The following is an 18238-nucleotide window of genomic DNA, read 5'->3' on the forward strand; positions in this document are numbered from 1 at the left end:
AATCTCTCGACTGAATGGCCGTTTAATTAGGATGGCGAGGGAGAGTGGAGAGTGATGATGAGTGATGAAAGAGAAGGAAAGGGGAGTAATTAAAGTCCAGTTGGATTGGATCCAGGGCAAGGATTGGCGTTATCGGTACACCTTCCGATATTGACCAAAAACAGGCTGAGAAATACTTCCTGCGTCATCTTCTTACTATTTAAAATCCCACCAATCAGAAGCTGCAATTGGCTTTATTCTGATGTCCACTTTTAGTATCCCGTGACTATGTAGATTTTATTCTTTGCACATATACAAAGTAAGAGACCATACGACACGTCAAAATAGTTTCTATTTATATATACGTAATTGATATTGTCAGTCTCACTGTCTCCTATAGATGGTCCAGCTAATTATATGGATATATTTATAGGTCAAGTATGAGTAAGGAGCAAATCTCTTCGTGACCAGCTGACCGACGTATGAGGCTCTCCACTTCTTAGTGTGTTCAGGGGATAAAACCTATTGATCCACTCGACCTGTTTATCCAGGCCACGATTCCTACTTTTTCTAATTTTTACCCAATTAAGTCATAGAATGTCACATTCTTAAGAAGGTCTCCCGTGAACAGTGGAGCTTTCTTCTTTTTTCCCCCTCTAGGATATAGGACAGGGTTCCCGAAGGATCGATTCATATTTAGTAGACAGACCTAGACCTCGATAGCTCTTTTCTACATTTTATTTGCTTTTTCTTTCTTCTCTGGTTGGATGAGGCAACTTACCTAGGAATTGTACTCAGTTATAATACGAGGGATGAGAAGACAAATTCCATTGTATGAAAAATGTCCAAATCTAATCTATATATATATATATATATATATATAGAATAAGGTCTTAACCCCGTTTCCCCGAAGAGCGGAGCCTTTCCTCGCGGAACTATAATCTGGGGAAATAAAAGTGTGGGGTTAGACCTTTCTATATACTTCTAGTATATGGTCATGTATATATAGAAAACCAACTACTGGATGACAGAAATGTTGCATTTTACCCCGAATCTGGGTAAAGGCCAATTATCCATCTATCTATATGTATAATAGTCCAAAGCTGATACATTGTGAAGACCAAAGTCAAACAGCATGGCCATTATGAGTGCACTCCTTGCTTGCTACAATTATGAAGAATTTTTGGAATTCACTGGTCATCACAGTCCTTGTAGGGGTCCGTTCGTGTTTACCTCTGATTGAAAACCTTGCCCAGATCAGAGTCAATACCGCTGAGCAGTACCGTAACTGGTCCAAGAAGATCGGTCATGTATACCAGACCCACTTGGGCAACATCCCTGTGGTCGTGGTGAACTCTGCAGCCACTGCGAAAGTGTTTATTAGCCATTATGATCAGGCCTTCAGTTCGCTGTGTGAAACCCTAGAACCTTGATCTCAGCGCTTTATAAACTGAAAAAGGTGAATAGATTGTCTCTAGTACCGCCAGTGCCACTATTGAAACACCCCTGTACAATAATTCGCTGAAACGGCGCAGAAATGGAACAGCTCCAGCTCTGAATCGACCATTGGTGAAGAGTTACGTCCCCAATCTGGATGTCGAGTCCAATGTCTTTATGGAGAAGCTGCTTGGTTATGGTGAAGGGGTCCAGATCCCGGTCAACCCCATGCCCATGATACTGAGACTGAGACTGAGACTGGCTCTGACTTCAAGCTGAGGTGTTCGAGGGCAGAGATGTGCAGATGGCGGGATAAATACCTGGCATATCTCAACCGGGACCTGGAGCACCTGATGGAAAAGGGCACCCAGAAACCCACGCATCCAAGTAAGTGTGATCCTCGACAAGGAAGCCAAGTAAAATTAGCTTGATGATGCTATCAGGTGGGTTAGATACCGTCACCAACCTGGTTGCCTGAAGTTTTTGCTTCCTCTCCACCCGGCCCGAAATTCAGGAAAAAGCGGGTCAGACGATTAGTTCTATGGCCCTGGTGAGCCCATATGCTCGGCTGAAGATTATCAAAAGTGTGTATACGTTGCAGCACTCGTCAGGGAGCGTCTCCGGTACGTATCATCCATCCCCTCACATTCAAGGAGGCAAATTCAAGGAGTCGTTCACCCCTGACCATATGTATTCCACTGTTCTTCGACTGGTTCTCCCCCTCCCCAGAAATCAATTCAGGACATCACCTGCGGAGACATTACAATCCCCAAAGGCACCGTATTTATTTTGAACATCTGGGTTTGTAACACGTATGCATCACCATCTCTATACCAAGTAGGAATAGACCCAGACGTATGGACCGATCCAGACGTGTTCCGACCGGAGAGGTGATTGGAGCACCCGGATGCTCCGCTATTTACGGATGTGTACTGGCTTTTTGCTGGCCAATCGTGAGCTTTATTATGTCTTCATGCGAACCCTGGATAGTGTTCAGATTGAGCCTAGCGAGCATGTTGATTGGCACTCAATTCAAGGGAACTCGGATCCGACAAGTTTAGTGGCCATCCCACAAAGGTACTGGGTTCAGATTTGTGCCCAAGAGAACGGAATTGATAAATTAGAGATCCAACGATCCCCGGGGATTGTCTTAACAATACAGAGTGTATGGAGTAATAGTGACACGGAAGGGTCGGGAGTAGGTACGGAGTGGTGGGGTGAAGGACAAAAGGCGAAGAGAGAAGGTGTGAATGTTCATAGTGGACTGATCAATGTCTGAGTCACTTTGATCTGTTCATTTACCCGAATCCCCACTCCAATTTAGGAAGTAATGTATTGATCTGTCTATACTTTGCGCTTAATGCTCTGGGAGCTTGAATTAATCTACATTCTGTAATAACAAATAGATATGAAGATAGGGTACATCCGGGAGCCCATGTTGTCTCACAACTCCAATATTTTAATGATTTGAGGGGTATAGGTTCGAAGAGTGGGGTAAATGTAAAAGGATAAATCGAGTTCCAATCTCAAATTCAATACGCCGAATTTCCGATATGCAATGTCGCTGTAAAGGGAACAGGAAGAGAGAGAGAGAGAGAGAGAGAGAGAGAGAGATAGATAAAGTGGTAGCGATGGGGTGATGGTGAGGTGGTGTAGTAGTGGAGATGGCCATAGAGGTGGGTGATGGCGAGTATGAGGAGAGAGCTCAAGAATAATATAATTGGACGTTTATTGAGTTGTATTCAATCGTCGTTTGAGGTCGCGAACAGGATCAAAGGAGCTGGCATAATCTCGAAGCTCTTGGGATAGGGTGGAATTAGAGGAATGACTCCTCAGTGACGATAATGAGGATTGAGAGGAGACAGCCGACAGCCGCGGAGTAGAATGGGAGTCGGTAGAGTGAGTAGAATCCAAAGTAGTAGATCGAGAATGACCAGGTTTGAGGCCATGACCTTGACGTTGATCTTGATCTCGATCCTGGGGACGATCTAGTTCGACAAGACGACACAATTGTGAGCAGTAAGGACCACCTGGGGTCTGTTTGTCACAGACCAGACAGAAATCCAAAAACCATCCAGTAGACATGGTTGTATACAAGTGTAAGAAGATGAGCGTTGTATGAAGAAGAGCAAAAAAATGAGTCGGAGCAAGGAGGAATATAAATGGATCACCTCATAAGATCCACTCAAGTATCACCAAAATCTACCAAGGTATCATGCCATCGACTAATAAGAAAAACCCCTCGCACGGATGACCCCTGGAGGGTGCGGGGAGGGGGCTGTTTTGGGATGTATTGGGCCATTTTTCAATTTTCAAAGTGGTTCGGGCGCTTATGAGAAAAAAGGAAAAAGGCAAAAAAGGTGGGAAGACCAACCCAAGAGAGTAATAATGCGAGCTGCAGGAACCTCGAACGGGAGATGAGCTCCACTTGGTATCTCTGTCGAGCCTGTCATCTGCGCACGGCCTAAGCGTCAAACCTGTGCCTGACGAATGATGCTTCTTCTTCTTCACAAGTGGCTTTTAAAGCGATCAAACTGGCTTCATTTTAGCTTCGGTGGCTTTTGCCCTCTTGCAGATGGTTGTCGATCACCGCTTCAATTCAGAATAAGAAGAAGATATACTGATGGTCACACGAGACGGTCCTTTCAAATGCGGGGAAACCATGCACTTGTTTTTCCCATTTGCATAAGTTAATCTGAGGAACGTGCCTTGAAGTGCAAGGGGGTAAAAATCGAGTCAGGTACTCCATCATTCGCACCGTCGAGTTCCAAGGCCAGGTCCAAGTCCAACGTCCAGCGTATTTTGTGCATTTCGTACTTTGGGTCGGCTACATAGACAAAAAGACGTTCATTCGCCTTGTCGTGACTCGGTAGGAATGCGAACCAATGTGGCTGGTAGGCGTTCGTTATCAACGCTATCAAGTCCACTAGCTTTGGCTGCAAAACAGAAGATTAAGATTCAATTAGTACTTCATCTCTTGATCGAACTGATAAGGAAATCTCTCAAGCTTACTGGAGGCAAGAGTGATAGCACGGAGGACATTGTCCCAATTAGCAAGAACGCATGCTACGGCTGAGAATAAAATTAATTCGGTCGGAAATCGCGGGGGTAAAGGAAAAAGAAAAGAAAAGAAAAAGGAGCATACCTTCAGTGCCATCTTTCAACGTGGCAATCTTGCTTTCCAGTGCCTCCATTTGAATTGCAAGAGTACCACTCAAATCACGTAGCTGTCGAAGATTCTCGAGCTCGGCTTTCTTAGCCGCAATGCGCGTCGTCAATGCCGAAGAGGGTTGGGAGCCCGGCCGAAGCCCAGGCATCATAGAGGTCGGGCGTCCTGAGTACGCCATTGTGGAGACTGTGAGAGATTATAGCAGAGGGGAAGAATGTGGCGTATGGAGATGTGCTTTTTCCTAGTTATTTATTTTATGAATTCGAAGATTGAATTCCCTCACATCTTTTGGTCACGGGGTTTGCCTGACTCAGTGACGTGGCTGACTCATCTAAATACGCGCTAGTCCTGATCAAGACAAGTATCAACAGAGTGTGTTTACTTGCCTTCTTTTGCACAACAATTCCAGTTCCTCCCCTCTTTACAAGCCACAACCCATCATGGCTCGGCTAAATGATGTCGCAGCTCCTGTGGAGTCTATTGAAGCCCGTAAGTCCAGTTGCAAATTAAATTCAATAATATCATCCCAGAATTGACGCGTTCATACTCCTTAGTAAAGCGGCGATTTGTGCGACAGAACCGTGAGATCGCGAGAGTCAATTCTATACAATCCCTTCGAATCCGAAGCCTAGAATCAGAAGTCACACATCTCTTGGCTGAGAATGTTTCCCTTCGTGAGCAAGTTATCAACTTGACTCAGGGGATGGAACGCTTGGAGGCAGGCAAAATGCTTCATGACGGAATTTACGAGATCAAGGCCCGACTGGATAAAAAACTCGCCGAAATGAATGACCTCGCATCAGACCTGGGAATGTTACCTCGCAAGGCTGCCAAGCTTAGAAACAGAGCTTCGGAGGAGTTCGATCAGCCGAAAGCGACCGCTCGAGACCCGAGATCCCGACCGAGAGACTCTGAGTACGATGACGGGGTTGATGATGGACGACTACCATCGATCCACGAGGATAAATATTTCCCCCGACGAACCCTGGAGTGAGTCTCAGTCTTTTGCCAAAGAGTCAACTTCCTCGATTTATGAGCTGACCCGTATAGATCACAAGAAATTCACAGCCTGGTCCAAGCCGATGATAGTCTCTCAGAATTGGCTCTCCCTTTCACCGAAAATCAGCTTGAAGTGGAAAGTTCTAGTCCTGTGATACATGATATTCGCCTAGAAACTCACGAAGATGACGACTACGATCCATTCCTCCCACCTAATCTTGAAACTCGGAGAAAGAAGAACAAGCCCATTTCCGGCCCTCAAAGTGAGGAAGTAGTTCCACATCAAAAGCCGAGTCCTAGCGTTGAGCCCATGCTGCGCGCAAAATTGAGCGTGAAGCGCAAGTTTAGTCCTGATGAGGATGGTATATTATCAGATATGGCCTCAGAGGACGACGAGTTTCAGTTTAACCGACCTCTTCCAAAATCACTTAAACCGGTCAGCTTATTCGAGACGATACAAGATTTATCTCCCAGCAAAACCCCTGTGACCATGAATCGAGGCTCTGCCGGGACCATGAAGCGAAAAGTTCTGGAGCCTAGTATGAATCCCATTTTCCCTTATTACTTTCAGATATACTAACCTGTCACTCACAGAGAGTGCAAATTCCAACCTTGGGTCGCCCAAAAAAGCCCGCGCATCCTTATATCCCGATAAGAATCCTTCACAAAGCCTCAGGGGGAATGAGAATATGATGTCACCCCAGAAATTGATCGGGATCGAAAACGCAAAGAGGAAGAGTACAGTTAGAACACGGGTATCTCGAACAGGTGTGGAGTCTCAAAAGGAACATCGCGAGAAAACTGTCGGAAGAGAGGCACCAAGTCGACGTGCACCTGTGACAAGTGATTCTCCAGCTGCTAAGTCTGAAGACTTGATTGATATTTCGGACGCAACAGGTGCATCTCGACCCTCGCGGCGTCGTGGTGCCGTGGTCAGTTATGCAGAGCCCAATTTGCGAGACAAGATGCGTCGCCCAACCAAGGATCTGATCGACGCAGTGGCCAACAATGGGTCTCGCAGATCATCCAGCTTTCGCGAGAGTTTAGGTGATGAAAATGGCCACCTAGCTCTCACGTATGGAAGCAACACGTCAGACTTGCCCATGACAGACCAGGCTATCAACTTCCTGAAGACGGGCGAATCCGCAGATCAATTCAGGAAGTCTCGGCGACACTCTGCCAATTCGAGAAGCACTCGCGATATATCGCGGTGTGAAACCGACATTAGTGGAGATTCCTCTTTGGAGGCATCCCCAGATCAGGCACAAACTGAAGGTACTTCGGAGAATGACGACTATGTCTGGAACCATCGGGAAACTCGAGTGGCAACCAGACGAAAGAGTATGATGGTTTGAAAGGCATTGATACAAATATTGGCGTTCAACAAAATTACCTTGTATTTACAGGGGCCCGCTCTTAGCAGTCACAGTACATATACCCTCTTAGTTTTTAAGCAAAGCACCAATGATTACTTTCTTTTTCATGACTCTTCAAGAAACATGAATTAATCAAGGAGCCTGACGCGCCATGCGATTTTGGAAACAAAAGAATCTAGTTCTTTCAACCTCGTCAACATATTTGCAAGACCTAGCTTCTTTGGCCGCTTCTAGCACTCCACGCGCCCTTGTGTCGCCACCTCTCGAACGTTCGCTCCAAGAAGACGCTCGTTAATGAAGATTAATATATTTTGAGCGAACTGAGGGTTGAAGCTTTGCTATGCTAAAATGATGGTAGTGGAGGGACTTTTGATCGTAGTAATGAATACATGCTTCACTGAGTCGGTTGACATTATGTGCTCCGCGATGGGTTCTTAGACGGCTTGGGCATCTTTTCATATGCGTTCGGACTGGGCTTTCTCTTCTGGCGCTTCTTGGGATTATGCTCTGAGCAACAGGTACCAGTCTGCTCCGATGATTGTTCCGACGGATGATCTCTTGACGGCTGTCGTCCACGAGAATGCGAGTGTGAATGACTTGGCCTAGCTCTGCCACTATCTGATTCACCATCGCTGTCGGAATCAGTGCTGGAATCAGACTCGGATTCTGAACTGCTTTCACCCACTGGTCGGGCTTTATGGTAGATACAGCACACTTGGATTTGTCAGTTTGATTCCGGGGAATTTTCAAGTTTGGTGTATTGACCTTTCGAACTTTTTCTTCCCATTCCTTCATTGTCTACTACATCCTCACTCCAACGGATACGTCGGGCTGGTTCTGTGGATGTACTTGGTGTGTCATCTCCCCTCAATCGGAGGGTCCCTGTGAGCCTGACAACGGATGATTCTCGGGATGTTTCTGTGGTAGTTTGGAGGTGTGAGTTTCTTGCTGGTTGGACATGTTGAGACATTATGCCTTGAAATAGTTGCAGGCGAAACAATAAGAGCAGGCGCTTAAAATGAGCTTTTTAAGAAAAAATGAGGCAGAAACGAGGATAACATGATACAACTGATAAGGTCTTACCGCCCGTTTACTATTAGGTATTCTGCCAGCCGAGGTAGAGTCTACGTCTACACGCAATATGATTTTTTTTTTTCTTGATTCACTTCAGAATCCTAGATAATAAGTAATATTGAAACGATCTCAGAAAATATGGAAGAGGACCACATTAAAAGGCAAGAGTGAAAAGGAGTAAATGGTTGCATCATGGCACGTCTTTCGCGAACCTTCCAAGTAGTTTTAAGAACTTCTATGGAGACTCTTCACAGTTATTAAAGAAAAAAATCCAGGAACCTGATGGTTAGATCTCGTAAAGAGACCACCCATCAAAGCTATCATTCCCAGATTTGAACGTAGGGTTTCCCGTTCGTTCCAAAGGACTAACAAATGCAGGCGGAAGAAACTCGCTGCGTAACTCTGTGTCAAGTCACAGCTCGTCTTCCTGGTCCATCTCAGATGGTTTCAGCAAGCCTCCAACCTTCATGGCACGAGTTCTCTCAGCAGCCTGGGCATCGCGCACAGCCTGTTCTCGCTCTTCAGCATAGAGCTCGGCATTATCATCTGAGAATTCCTTCAACGAAATTAGGAAATCCCGCAGGTGAGTCTTGAACTTGGTGAAGTCATCGGTGTATGCAAAGAGACCGAGAATAAATTGCTTAATTTGCACCCTAGAACCATGCTTAGTTGATGTTTTTTGACTGAGCATACTTGAAATACATACTCTTGAAGATTCTTGAACGCGTTTTGCAACAGATTTGCGACATACTGCTGAACAAACTCCTTGTTCGAGGTACCAACTGGAGCTTGTTCAGGAGAATAGATGGGCTCTTGAATCTTGCTAGCTTCTATAAAGTAGAACATGCGAGACAGGAGCATGGCTTGAGATTTGAATCCTAAAGGATTCTTAGTAAACAGCAAAAGAAAAAGAAAAAAAAAACATCGGAAAAAAGAGGAGGGAGAACTTACCGGCCTTATGGTCACTATCAGTAAGAACAAAGAAAACATCCTGGAGAATTGAAATGTAGAATTGACGGAAAAAGATGGCCGACGTCTGCACATCAGCTTCGGCCATGTTGTTCATCAGTTCCAGACACATGCTGAGACCGGTGTTCTCAACCTCGCGGTTGTCGTGCTTCGAGGCCCACATGCAAGAGTCAATGACAAACTTGAATTGTGTGCCGTCAAGTCTCAGAAGGGCCTGGAAGCAATACAGGTTGATGGCCTGGAGAAGCTTAAAGAACTCGACACGGTGTTCTGGGTACTCATGGAAATCTTTGTTGACCATTTCCAAGGTGCAGCTGAATACACTCTCCATGATGGCTGGAATCTTGTCCTCCATCAAATTCTAAGCAAGTGGAAGTAAAGGTTAGATAGAAGTCCATCTTCAAGTTGAGAAATAAAAATGGCAAAACATACGTGAAGCTTGTGAATGATGGTAGTCATGACATTGAGGACCTCTGCCTCTCGCGCATCGGGAACGTTCCGGTGGTAGTCAACAAGGACAGCCTCTAGAAGAGGTGGAACCATACTTTCATTAACCATGATGAGGTCATCGGACTTCTCCACGTAGGTGTCGATGAGCTTCAAGATTTCTTTCTTGATAGTCCGCAACCCACGAACTTTGGGTGTTTTTGGTGCAATGCTCCCTATATGAACTTTAGTTACGTCGCGTGATTTAAAACATATACATGATGAACTTACCACCAGTAGCTACTGCAGTGTTAATGAGCTCGCTGGAGGCACGGTACATGTTTAGCATATCATGATAGATGCGACCAATCTGGGGATAGAAGTAGGTTCCAATGGAGGAGCACGCAGCAACATTGGTCTTCATGATGTTACCAATGATCTTGATGGTATTGGCATCCTGGAGGGTGGCAGCATCTCGATTTGCGTCGGAAATGATCTGGTCCCAAGCAGAATTAGGCAGCGCCATAAGATTCTCAATCAGACGATCCTGGACACCCTTCTGGCCCTGGGCAGAGATCATGTAACCACATGCCTCGTAGAAAGTGTGAATCTGTTGCGGTGACAGATCCGCAGTGATCTTTTGCATGTTTCGCACAATTTCCTCAATGAAAGGCTCTGACTCGCCAGGCTGGAGGGCCACAAAGTGTCGTCGGCACTTATTGGCAATCTTGATAAACGTATCACAGGCCATGTCCTGCACACCTTCATGAGTCTCGTGCATGAACTCAAAGAGCTTGTTCACCACGGTCTTCAAGAACTTCCAGTGGGCCTTCAAAAACCGGGGGTATTGGCCAACGATATACATGATATTGCTTGCGACAACGGCCTTGTTATCTTTCCCGCGCTTTTGCTCTGTGAGACCCAGGAGATCCTTGATGACGGTCACCAAGAAACGCTTTTCAGTTTCCTCGTTCATGGCTCCTGAGATGGATCCAATTGCCCAGCATAGCGTGTTGCAATTGACCCAAGACCACTCCGACGTGTCAACCTGCTTAGCCAACTTATCGATCATGATGGTCTCGGTGTCCACGACATCCAGGTGGGTGAGGTAGACGAGGCACTCTCGGATGGTCTTGTACAACTGAATAGTGTCGCTTTCCTTAACAAACTCGCGAACAATCTCACCCTCGTCGTTTTCCACGATCAAAACTTCTTCTGGGCGCACCATCTTCTCGATCATGACGGTACGCAGGTTGGTCAAAACATCGTCGTACTTGTGCTTGCGGAGGGGATAGTTGGCCAAAGTGTTGGGGTGAGGTGCTCCACCGTTGGCCAGGCCACTGACACCCATTGTGACCAGTGGGTTGAGATCGGTAATGGGAAGTTGTTGCATCTCCTCATAGAGCTCCTGCACCAATCGAGTCCAGTAATCCAAGCAGATCTTGAATACCTCCCGGTCGTCGATTTGACTGATGCGAATCAGGTAGTAGTGTGCATGGGTAAGGTAGTCTTGGTTTGGTAACTTTTCAATAAGCTATAAGAGGCAGAATCCGTCAGTATCGACAATACCTTGAAGTTGGGAATCGGATTTTCACATACGTCCAGATGAGTAGTGAAGAAGCTGGACAGGAAAAGAGCGAGGTTGGCGACAAACTCCTGGTCGTTTCCGTTGCTCTGTGCGTATGTCTCTTTCAAATTGAGGCTAAGAGGAATGACGTTGACCACGGCGCCCAGAGTTTCGGTGAACATCTGCACCAGTTTCTCATCACAGTTGAAGGGAGCACTAATCTGCAAGCTACCAATTTCCGTGAGACACTTGAGGGTGATGTTTCTGAATTCGGGGGCAGGTAAAAATCGCTCCAGCAGGGTAGGGATAATGGGCGTCTCAAAGATATAACCGAGAGGGATCCAGTTGAGGAAACGAAGCAAAGTCTCAAGGGTAGCGTTGATGAGCGAAGGCTGGTTAGCGGTACTGAGAACCTCTGAGCAAAGTTGGAAAATGGACGCAAACTCCTGGGTCATGGAGGTTTTCAGGTTCCGAGCCTTGACGGAAGTCAACTGATCTTGAGAGAAGTCAAACACCTCTTCTGACAGCAAGCGTAGAATGGCCATGTTGTTTTCACAGATGGATAGACTGGCATGGCAAGAGGTGATAATCTCATTGATGAAGGTAGGCCAGTTGTGAGGCCACTCCTGCTTCAAGATGGAGACCAGGACTAGATTAAGCTTGTTCAAGAAGGCCCTCTCGGTGTGGAGCTTTTCTTCAGAGCTGGAATTTTCGATGATAAAATTGACGATGAAATTGCGGATTCCTGGGGAAAGAAAAGTGGACGTTAGCGCGTAGACCGAATAGCTTCATTCAACGACGGTGATTAATTACCTTGGCACTGATCTCTTGGAAGAACCTTCCACCGTGTCATGATAACATCGTCGAGGACCTGAAGAGCGATGTCTGGTGGTTACGGGTTAGCAGAGCATACCTCTCGGAAGCTCAAAAGCTGGAGACATACATTTGGTCTGTGGGTAGGAGGCTTCCTGCAGGATATTTCCCACGGTAACCCAAGCGTCAGGATTTTGTTTAAACTAGATGGAGTCAGTCAAGCAAGATCGAGGAAGTGGTGCTGGAGAAGCTGAGAAGTTTGTTCTGGCATACTTCAGTGAGGCTCTGCTGGGCTTGTTTTTGCTATGGCATCATCGGGTTAGCAAAGGGTAAGAAGGAAGAGCTAAGGCATAAGACTTACCACCTCTCCTTTGCCTTCATAGAAGGCTCGGACGGTGTTGTCCAGCTCTTGCACCGAAATCGACATGGCGAATTCGCCCGAGGAGGGGAACAACACAAGAGGGTGTCACTAAACTACCACGTGTATCAGGTGAAGCTGAAAATGGGATTGATGCAGGTTCAACGTCACTGGCGACAGGGCGGTGGACAGTGGGGGATGGATGAGGGGTGAAAAGGTATGTTGTGTTTTGAGAAGAAGGAAGCAGTTGGTGGGGTAAGAAAAAGAGGGAAGATGAGGAGTGCAGGGGTCAACAACACTCAGTCGGAAATTTGGAGGTTGTAATTATTTTTTTTTATCCAGATGAATCTGATTGGTGCTAGAGAGCATAAGAAGCTTCAAAGTGGATGAGGGGAAGACAAGAATGAGAATTGAGTCGAATGATACTGGCGGTGAGGCGCGTGTTGATGGCTTAGTCATCCGATCAAAGTCATGAGTGAGTACGAGTACAGAGTAATATCATGTCTACTACAGGGTTCATATAGATGTTAGGCTGTACTACCACTTGATATTTTACTATCCTGATTTACTATTTACTATTTATGAGACTGAATACTGAAGACTGGATTTTTGAAGAACTAAAGAATATCGTTCATTGTAGACAGTATACAAGTGTATATATAGTCAGCATATACGTAGTAATAATATTCAGTAAACAGAGTTGGTGCTTCTTATCTAGGTACGTAATATATGTATCAAATATCATGTATCACAATACCAGAATGTTGAAGTGGGAGAAGAGTAGTACTAAGGTTGAATATTGAATATAATGATAAGCGATGATAACCGCCCAATGCGCTGACGCGGGCGGTAATGGCGAATATGACAATAGTACCGCAAAAGACCTAGTCCTGAGTAAGCCCCACTAAAGACGGGGCGCCTGAGACCAGACTTACCGCCCTGGGACCGCGCGGTATTGTGGTAATTAATGGTGTAATAGTCGCTGTGTCTCGGACCCGCGCAACTTCACGGATACGGCGTCTGTCTCTTCCGATTGGCGGGGCCGGTGACGCCGTCCTTTGCCGATCGCGCCAACTTCTTTTCCTCTTTTTCCCCCTATCCTACTTTTCCTTTAGTGCTTCTTTTTTTTTTTTTTCTTCTTTTACTTGTTTATTGAATACCCGTTAGGTGGAATAGCTCTACTCTATATGTAATTCAATTATTTGTGCGAGGAATTATTCAAAATTATAGTAGACATAGTGAGGGGGTCCTACTATAAAAATTTGTATATACTAGAGTCTTTATTATTCTTAGCCCCCCTTCTTTTTTTTCACTCTTTTCTATCCCTTTCCTTTTTCATCTTTTTCCCCTCCTTTGACTTTGTACTGATCTAGTCATTTTTGTGACTTTTGTATTTTCCTGACCCTCTTGCTCTCTTCCTTTCAACTCCCATCTTTTACTCTCTCTCCCCACCCCCCAACCCCCCAACTCTCTTCCTTTCCCTTTCTTTTCCATTTCTCTCCCCCCACCCCCTATCCCCTTCTCTATATTCCATGCGTCTTTCCATCTTTTCTTCTCGTATTTTATACCTCTTCCCTTTCTCCTAGCTGACTTGGTTTCATTGGGCACGCTGAAACCGTGTCCCGCCCCACTCCAGCCGGGATTACCGCGATCTTCCCTGGGACTTCATTCCTTGAATGCCTTAAAATACTAAGATCTCTTTCTCTGGTGATTTTCTGATCATTTTTCTTCAATTGAGTCTGGTGTTTCGATGGTGTATAAGTTTGTGTTATTTAAGCGCGTTTGTTTGGAGAAGTACTGATACAAACTTGATAAGCCGCGGTATCAGCTCACTTTCCAGCTCATCTCTCTTTTTTTTTTTTTCTTTTCTTTTCTTTTGTTCATCTTTTTCTCTCCTCTTTCTTTCGGTTTGGTGGACAGTGAAATATGACTGCCATCGCAACCGTTCCAGTGATGACCAACCACGACTCAGGTACAGAAACAGGCACGGAGCACAGCCCCTCCCGTTTTACGGCGGTTAATGGCAGAGACTCATCCGCACCTGTGGGGAATCTTATTCCGAATCATCATCATTCGGAGGATCGGGGAGCTCCTGTTGAAGATTCTACCAAATCTGGGGATCGGGATGGCCGGTCCCAGAGTGTTTCTTCACCCCACAGCGCCTCCGCCCCCATCAGGTATAAAAGAAGGAGATCAGAGTCCGGGGAACCGGAGCAGGATCAAATTGCCGACACTCAAAACCCAGAAAAGGTCTTAACCAATCATCCAAGTGACTTGAATGCGCTTCCCCATTCCAACGGCTCTGTATCCGTCTCGGATGTTGAAACTGGTAATCCACCAACGTCTGGTCGCTCAGATACTAATGAGGCTCCCCCAGCCTCAAATGGCCCTTGGCCTGAATACGATGCACAGCTCGTCCATCAGGCTCAACGAGCCCAGCAGATGGATGCATCTGATGTCCAGTTGGTGGATGCCCTCCAACGAGAGACGCAGAGTCAGGAATCCGGTCAAGGAAGTTTAAGCGGAGGTCGACCTACCCCGCCAAATATGCAGACTGCATCATCTCCTGTATATTCATCTGAAAGATCAGGAGCCGTGCAGGTGGCAAAACGGAAAAGAATCTTTAGCAACCGAACCAAAACAGGCTGCATGACGTGCCGCCGCCGCAAAAAGAAATGCGACGAGCAACATCCTGCATGTGAGTTTGACCAGTATTCACATAGTGAAACCTGTGAGGTGGGGACCAAGGAGCTAACCGTAGGTCCTTCAGGCAACAACTGTCTTCGTGGTGGCTTTCTCTGTGAGGGCTACACATCACGAAGTACCTGGCAGAAGCCTTCTGGCTCGAAGGCGCCCATTCCGTTGCAGTCCAAGGAGGGCTATCCAGAAATCAGTGCACAGTATCTTCCGGAAGCAACACAACATCACGATCGTCCGTCAAATCCGACGGAACATGCGGATGCGCGTAAGATGAGACCTGTGGTGGTCGAAGACGCTGATCGCCCGGTGTCGCAATATAATAACGGGAGCCCCACCGGGACCGGCTCAAGCCATCCATCATGGTCAAAACGTAACTGGCCTACAGCCAGTCAGCCCACATATGCTTTGGAGCATCCAGTCAAGGACTTTCGGGATGTGACAACGGTCCATGAGCTTGCGAGGGACGGACCACCCAAGCCAGACTATCCCACAGTGCCCCCAATTCGTGACATCTCGCATGCCGCACATGCAAAATCAAATGTGCCTCTCTTTCAGGCCCCGGTGGAACAACGGCCTTTGCCAGCCCCGGCAATCGATGCGAACAGTCCCCAAGCCCAGGCCAGGATGGCTCTAAGCATTGAGCACCAGATATCAGGTCGTTCAGTGTCCACTGTTTATGAAACGGAGAAGGATAAGATGATTCATGGCCAACTCTACCGACCATTTGACATACAACTGGTAGAGGAGAGAGATCGATGTAAGCTTGCACTGTGGCGGTTTAACAATGCATGTAGTCCCGTCTCTGGTCTGAACTCCAAGGAACAAAACCGCTTACTCAAAGAGGTTCTCATTCCACCCTCCAGCTCCGTCGTCAACTCCCCCTCCACTGGTGCATCAGCTACCCGGAGAATAGGTAGCATCTCACAGGGGGCTGTTGTGGAAGCTCCATTCTCCTGTCACTACGGCTACAACATTAAAATTGGAGAAGATGTCATGATATCACATGACTGTCTCTTTGTTGATGACTGTCTAATTCAAATTGGTGCACATACCTGGATTGGTCCGAAAGTCACTCTCATCACTTCAACTGCCCACTCCAGTATGCAGGAGCGTAAGGGTTCTCAGAGCCGGTATCAAGGGGCTGAAATTATAATCAGCGAGGACGTTTACCTGGGAGCTGGATGTACAATCTACCCTGGTGTGACACTTGGTCGAGGTGCTTATATTGCCCCTGGGGAGATTGTAAGAAGCCACATCTTACCCTACGGATTCCAGGGGTATAGACCAGGCTATATGTGATCAACTGTGCCCTGGACTATCTTTACTTTTCCCTCTTTTTTTACTTTTTTTACTTTTTTCTTTTTTTCTCGATTTGTGATTCAGTGACAAACGTTATATTCCCGGGGCTGGAGTTTTCCTGGTTTTATTTTGAGGGATATGTTGGCGCTTTGGGGAGCTTCATTTCTCGTACATGGATGGACTGATTATGGCAGGCGTGTTATTATGGGAGAAGCATGTCAATTTCTTTACGATGAAAATCATTATGTTGACGTGTCAAATAAATATCCTACTTGTTGCAAGTGAAGCTAATATTCTTTCAAAAAGAGAAGAGAGGATGGCATTAATATTTCACATATGGGTATCTTTTAATTTTATGTGCCGCTGTAAGAAGATACATATAGTACTCAGAGCCAGTCGAGGAATTCAGGAACAAAATAACTCACGACAATTCCTGCTCCAGCCCTAAGTATACCCTCTGTACTTTCAAAGGCCATGGCTTTCAAGTCAAACACCCCCGCCTTCGCACCGGCATGGATCATGGCGAATTCACCACTGACTTGGTAAGCTGCAACAGGAAGATCTTGGGCCAAATCTTTGGCATCCCTAATAATGTCTAAGTAGCTACTTGCAGGTTTGACCATGATGATATCAGCACCCTCGGCCATGTCTCTCTGGATGGCCCGTCGAGCAAGACCACGACCACCTGGTGGGAGCTGGTAACAACGGCGATCCCCAAATGAGGGACATGAGCCAGCTGCATCACGGAAGGGGCCATATAGACAGCCGCTGAACTTCGCGCTGTAGGACATCAAAAGCACGCGATGTGCTAGCCCTGCCTCAATCAATTTGAGCTTGATAGCTCGCACTCTTCCATCGTTCATGTCAGACGGTGCGACACAATGGGCACCGGCGATGGCGTATGCTAGGGCCACATCGGAGATCCGATCGACTGATTGCGCGTTATCCAGCGTTCCATCCTCGCGCAGAATACCACAGTGGCCGTGGGATGTGTACTCGCAGAGACAGACATCAGTGGTAATATAAAGTTGAGGGAAACGAGCCCGAAGAATCCGAATAGCTTGTATAACAGGGCCTGCTGGATCATCTGCAGCAGTGCCCAGGGCATCTTTGGCCGCCGGGTGTAGCGGCACTCCGAACAGGATCACTGATCGCAAACCTTTGCGAACCAGTGGGGCCAGAAATGGAGCTAGTCGGTTTACACCCCGACGATATTGATTAGGTAGTGAAGGAATAGGAGTCTCCTCGTCAGGATTGTCGGTAATGAACAAGGGGTAGATCAACATATCCTGGTGACTCAGTTAGCATCAGGATGGGTTAAGTCCAGAGTCCAATCATTTAGGAGTATAGACCTTTGTCAATTGCCTTTCCGCTTGCCATGATCTGCTCAATGGGTGGCTATATCCAGAATGAAGCTGGCTGGAGATGTCACCAGAGATGCTGACACTTGTAGCAGCCGTGCTTGTGTAGGATCTAGCTGTGCGAGATTGGGCACGAGAAATCTGCGAACGGTCATCCCCCTGGGAATCCCTAAATGCAATGTCGGAGACGAGATTTGAAAAAGACATATTGGATTAGACAGTGAACAAAAAGTGAGAGAATATTTTTGGGTGGTATGAAAACGGAGAGCGTTGTGGCGGACAAGCCGATGTGCCGGGACCGGAACCGAAGCTGATAATGTATTCTGACCTGTAATACTAATATCGCCCTCTGTGATTGGCTAAGTCACATGACTGGTATCTTTTTCACGGGAAACCAGATAAGCTTATCCCTTTTCGGATACGGCGTATGACATGATTGAAGGGATGGCGTATCGGATAGCAGGCTAAGTGGGTAACGCTAAAATCAAATCGGTCCCGCAATCCTATGCAATTATACCGAAACAGATTATAAAAAAGACGCAAGAAATGCTCGACAAGACATTATTAAGAGACCATCAACCCCTTCAAACTCCATTATTGAGGTTGACCGTCTTAAAGTGACGCTTCTCATTAACCTCAGTTTCAACGTGGGAACCGCTGGTTTCTCCACCACTATTATAAATAGGTAAATGATAGGAGAATAAGATTTCA

The 18238-nt window shown here is 46.5% G+C and overlaps 10 protein-coding genes across 10 annotated transcripts; 5 read left to right on the top strand and 5 right to left on the bottom strand.

The window, feature by feature from the left end:
• Positions 1-1151: 1151 nt before the first annotated feature.
• On the top strand, positions 1152-1695 carry N7495_001844 (3-hydroxyphenylacetate 6-hydroxylase; the record flags this gene model as incomplete). Its single annotated transcript, XM_057204514.1, has 2 exons — positions 1152-1352; positions 1447-1695. The coding sequence occupies 2 exons, from the start codon at positions 1152-1154 to the stop codon at positions 1693-1695; spliced, it is 450 nt and encodes a 149-aa protein (XP_057068587.1).
• A 17-nt stretch (positions 1696-1712) lies between these two features.
• Positions 1713-1953, top strand: N7495_001845 (uncharacterized protein; the record flags this gene model as incomplete). Its single annotated transcript, XM_057204515.1, is given in 2 exon segments — positions 1713-1832; positions 1843-1953. 2 exon segments carry the CDS (start codon positions 1713-1715, stop codon positions 1951-1953), a joined length of 231 nt encoding a protein of 76 aa, XP_057068588.1.
• A 4-nt stretch (positions 1954-1957) lies between these two features.
• On the top strand, positions 1958-2695 carry N7495_001846 (cytochrome P450; the record flags this gene model as incomplete). Its single annotated transcript, XM_057204516.1, is given in 3 exon segments — positions 1958-2128; positions 2146-2253; positions 2264-2695. 3 exon segments carry the CDS (start codon positions 1958-1960, stop codon positions 2693-2695), a joined length of 711 nt encoding a protein of 236 aa, XP_057068589.1.
• Positions 2696-3144: 449 nt separating this feature from the next.
• Positions 3145-3501, bottom strand: N7495_001847 (uncharacterized protein; the record flags this gene model as incomplete). Its single annotated transcript, XM_057204517.1, has 1 exon — positions 3145-3501. One exon carries the CDS (start codon positions 3499-3501, stop codon positions 3145-3147), a length of 357 nt encoding a protein of 118 aa, XP_057068590.1.
• A 762-nt stretch (positions 3502-4263) lies between these two features.
• Positions 4264-4763, bottom strand: N7495_001848 (DASH complex subunit DAD2; the record flags this gene model as incomplete). The annotated part of the gene is made up of 3 exons (XM_057204518.1): positions 4264-4352; positions 4429-4488; positions 4562-4763. 3 exons carry the CDS (start codon positions 4761-4763, stop codon positions 4264-4266), a joined length of 351 nt encoding a protein of 116 aa, XP_057068591.1.
• A 262-nt stretch (positions 4764-5025) lies between these two features.
• Positions 5026-6939, top strand: N7495_001849 (shugoshin family protein; the record flags this gene model as incomplete). Its single annotated transcript, XM_057204519.1, has 4 exons — positions 5026-5083; positions 5140-5575; positions 5636-6123; positions 6179-6939. The coding sequence occupies 4 exons, from the start codon at positions 5026-5028 to the stop codon at positions 6937-6939; spliced, it is 1743 nt and encodes a 580-aa protein (XP_057068592.1).
• A 433-nt stretch (positions 6940-7372) lies between these two features.
• N7495_001850 (PPP1R11/YPI1 family protein) lies at positions 7373-7930 on the bottom strand (the record flags this gene model as incomplete). Its single annotated transcript, XM_057204520.1, has 2 exons — positions 7373-7674; positions 7726-7930. 2 exons carry the CDS (start codon positions 7928-7930, stop codon positions 7373-7375), a joined length of 507 nt encoding a protein of 168 aa, XP_057068593.1.
• Positions 7931-8446: 516 nt separating this feature from the next.
• Positions 8447-12236, bottom strand: N7495_001851 (exportin CRM1; the record flags this gene model as incomplete). Its single annotated transcript, XM_057204521.1, has 10 exons — positions 8447-8687; positions 8741-8912; positions 8986-9364; positions 9436-9665; positions 9721-10963; positions 11029-11741; positions 11810-11881; positions 11940-12012; positions 12083-12112; positions 12171-12236. The coding sequence occupies 10 exons, from the start codon at positions 12234-12236 to the stop codon at positions 8447-8449; spliced, it is 3219 nt and encodes a 1072-aa protein (XP_057068594.1).
• A 1857-nt stretch (positions 12237-14093) lies between these two features.
• N7495_001852 (uncharacterized protein) lies at positions 14094-16166 on the top strand (the record flags this gene model as incomplete). The annotated part of the gene is made up of 1 exon (XM_057204522.1): positions 14094-16166. The coding sequence occupies one exon, from the start codon at positions 14094-14096 to the stop codon at positions 16164-16166; it is 2073 nt and encodes a 690-aa protein (XP_057068595.1).
• Positions 16167-16552: 386 nt separating this feature from the next.
• On the bottom strand, positions 16553-17734 carry N7495_001853 (porphobilinogen synthase HEM2; the record flags this gene model as incomplete). Its single annotated transcript, XM_057204523.1, has 2 exons — positions 16553-17455; positions 17519-17734. 2 exons carry the CDS (start codon positions 17732-17734, stop codon positions 16553-16555), a joined length of 1119 nt encoding a protein of 372 aa, XP_057068596.1.
• Between the last annotated feature and the right edge of the window lie 504 nt (positions 17735-18238).

This window comes from Penicillium taxi, assembly GCF_028828555.1.
Source record: "Penicillium taxi strain IBT 34144 chromosome Unknown utg000001l_segment0_segment0, whole genome shotgun sequence".
Lineage (NCBI taxonomy): Eukaryota > Fungi > Ascomycota > Eurotiomycetes > Eurotiales > Aspergillaceae > Penicillium > Penicillium taxi.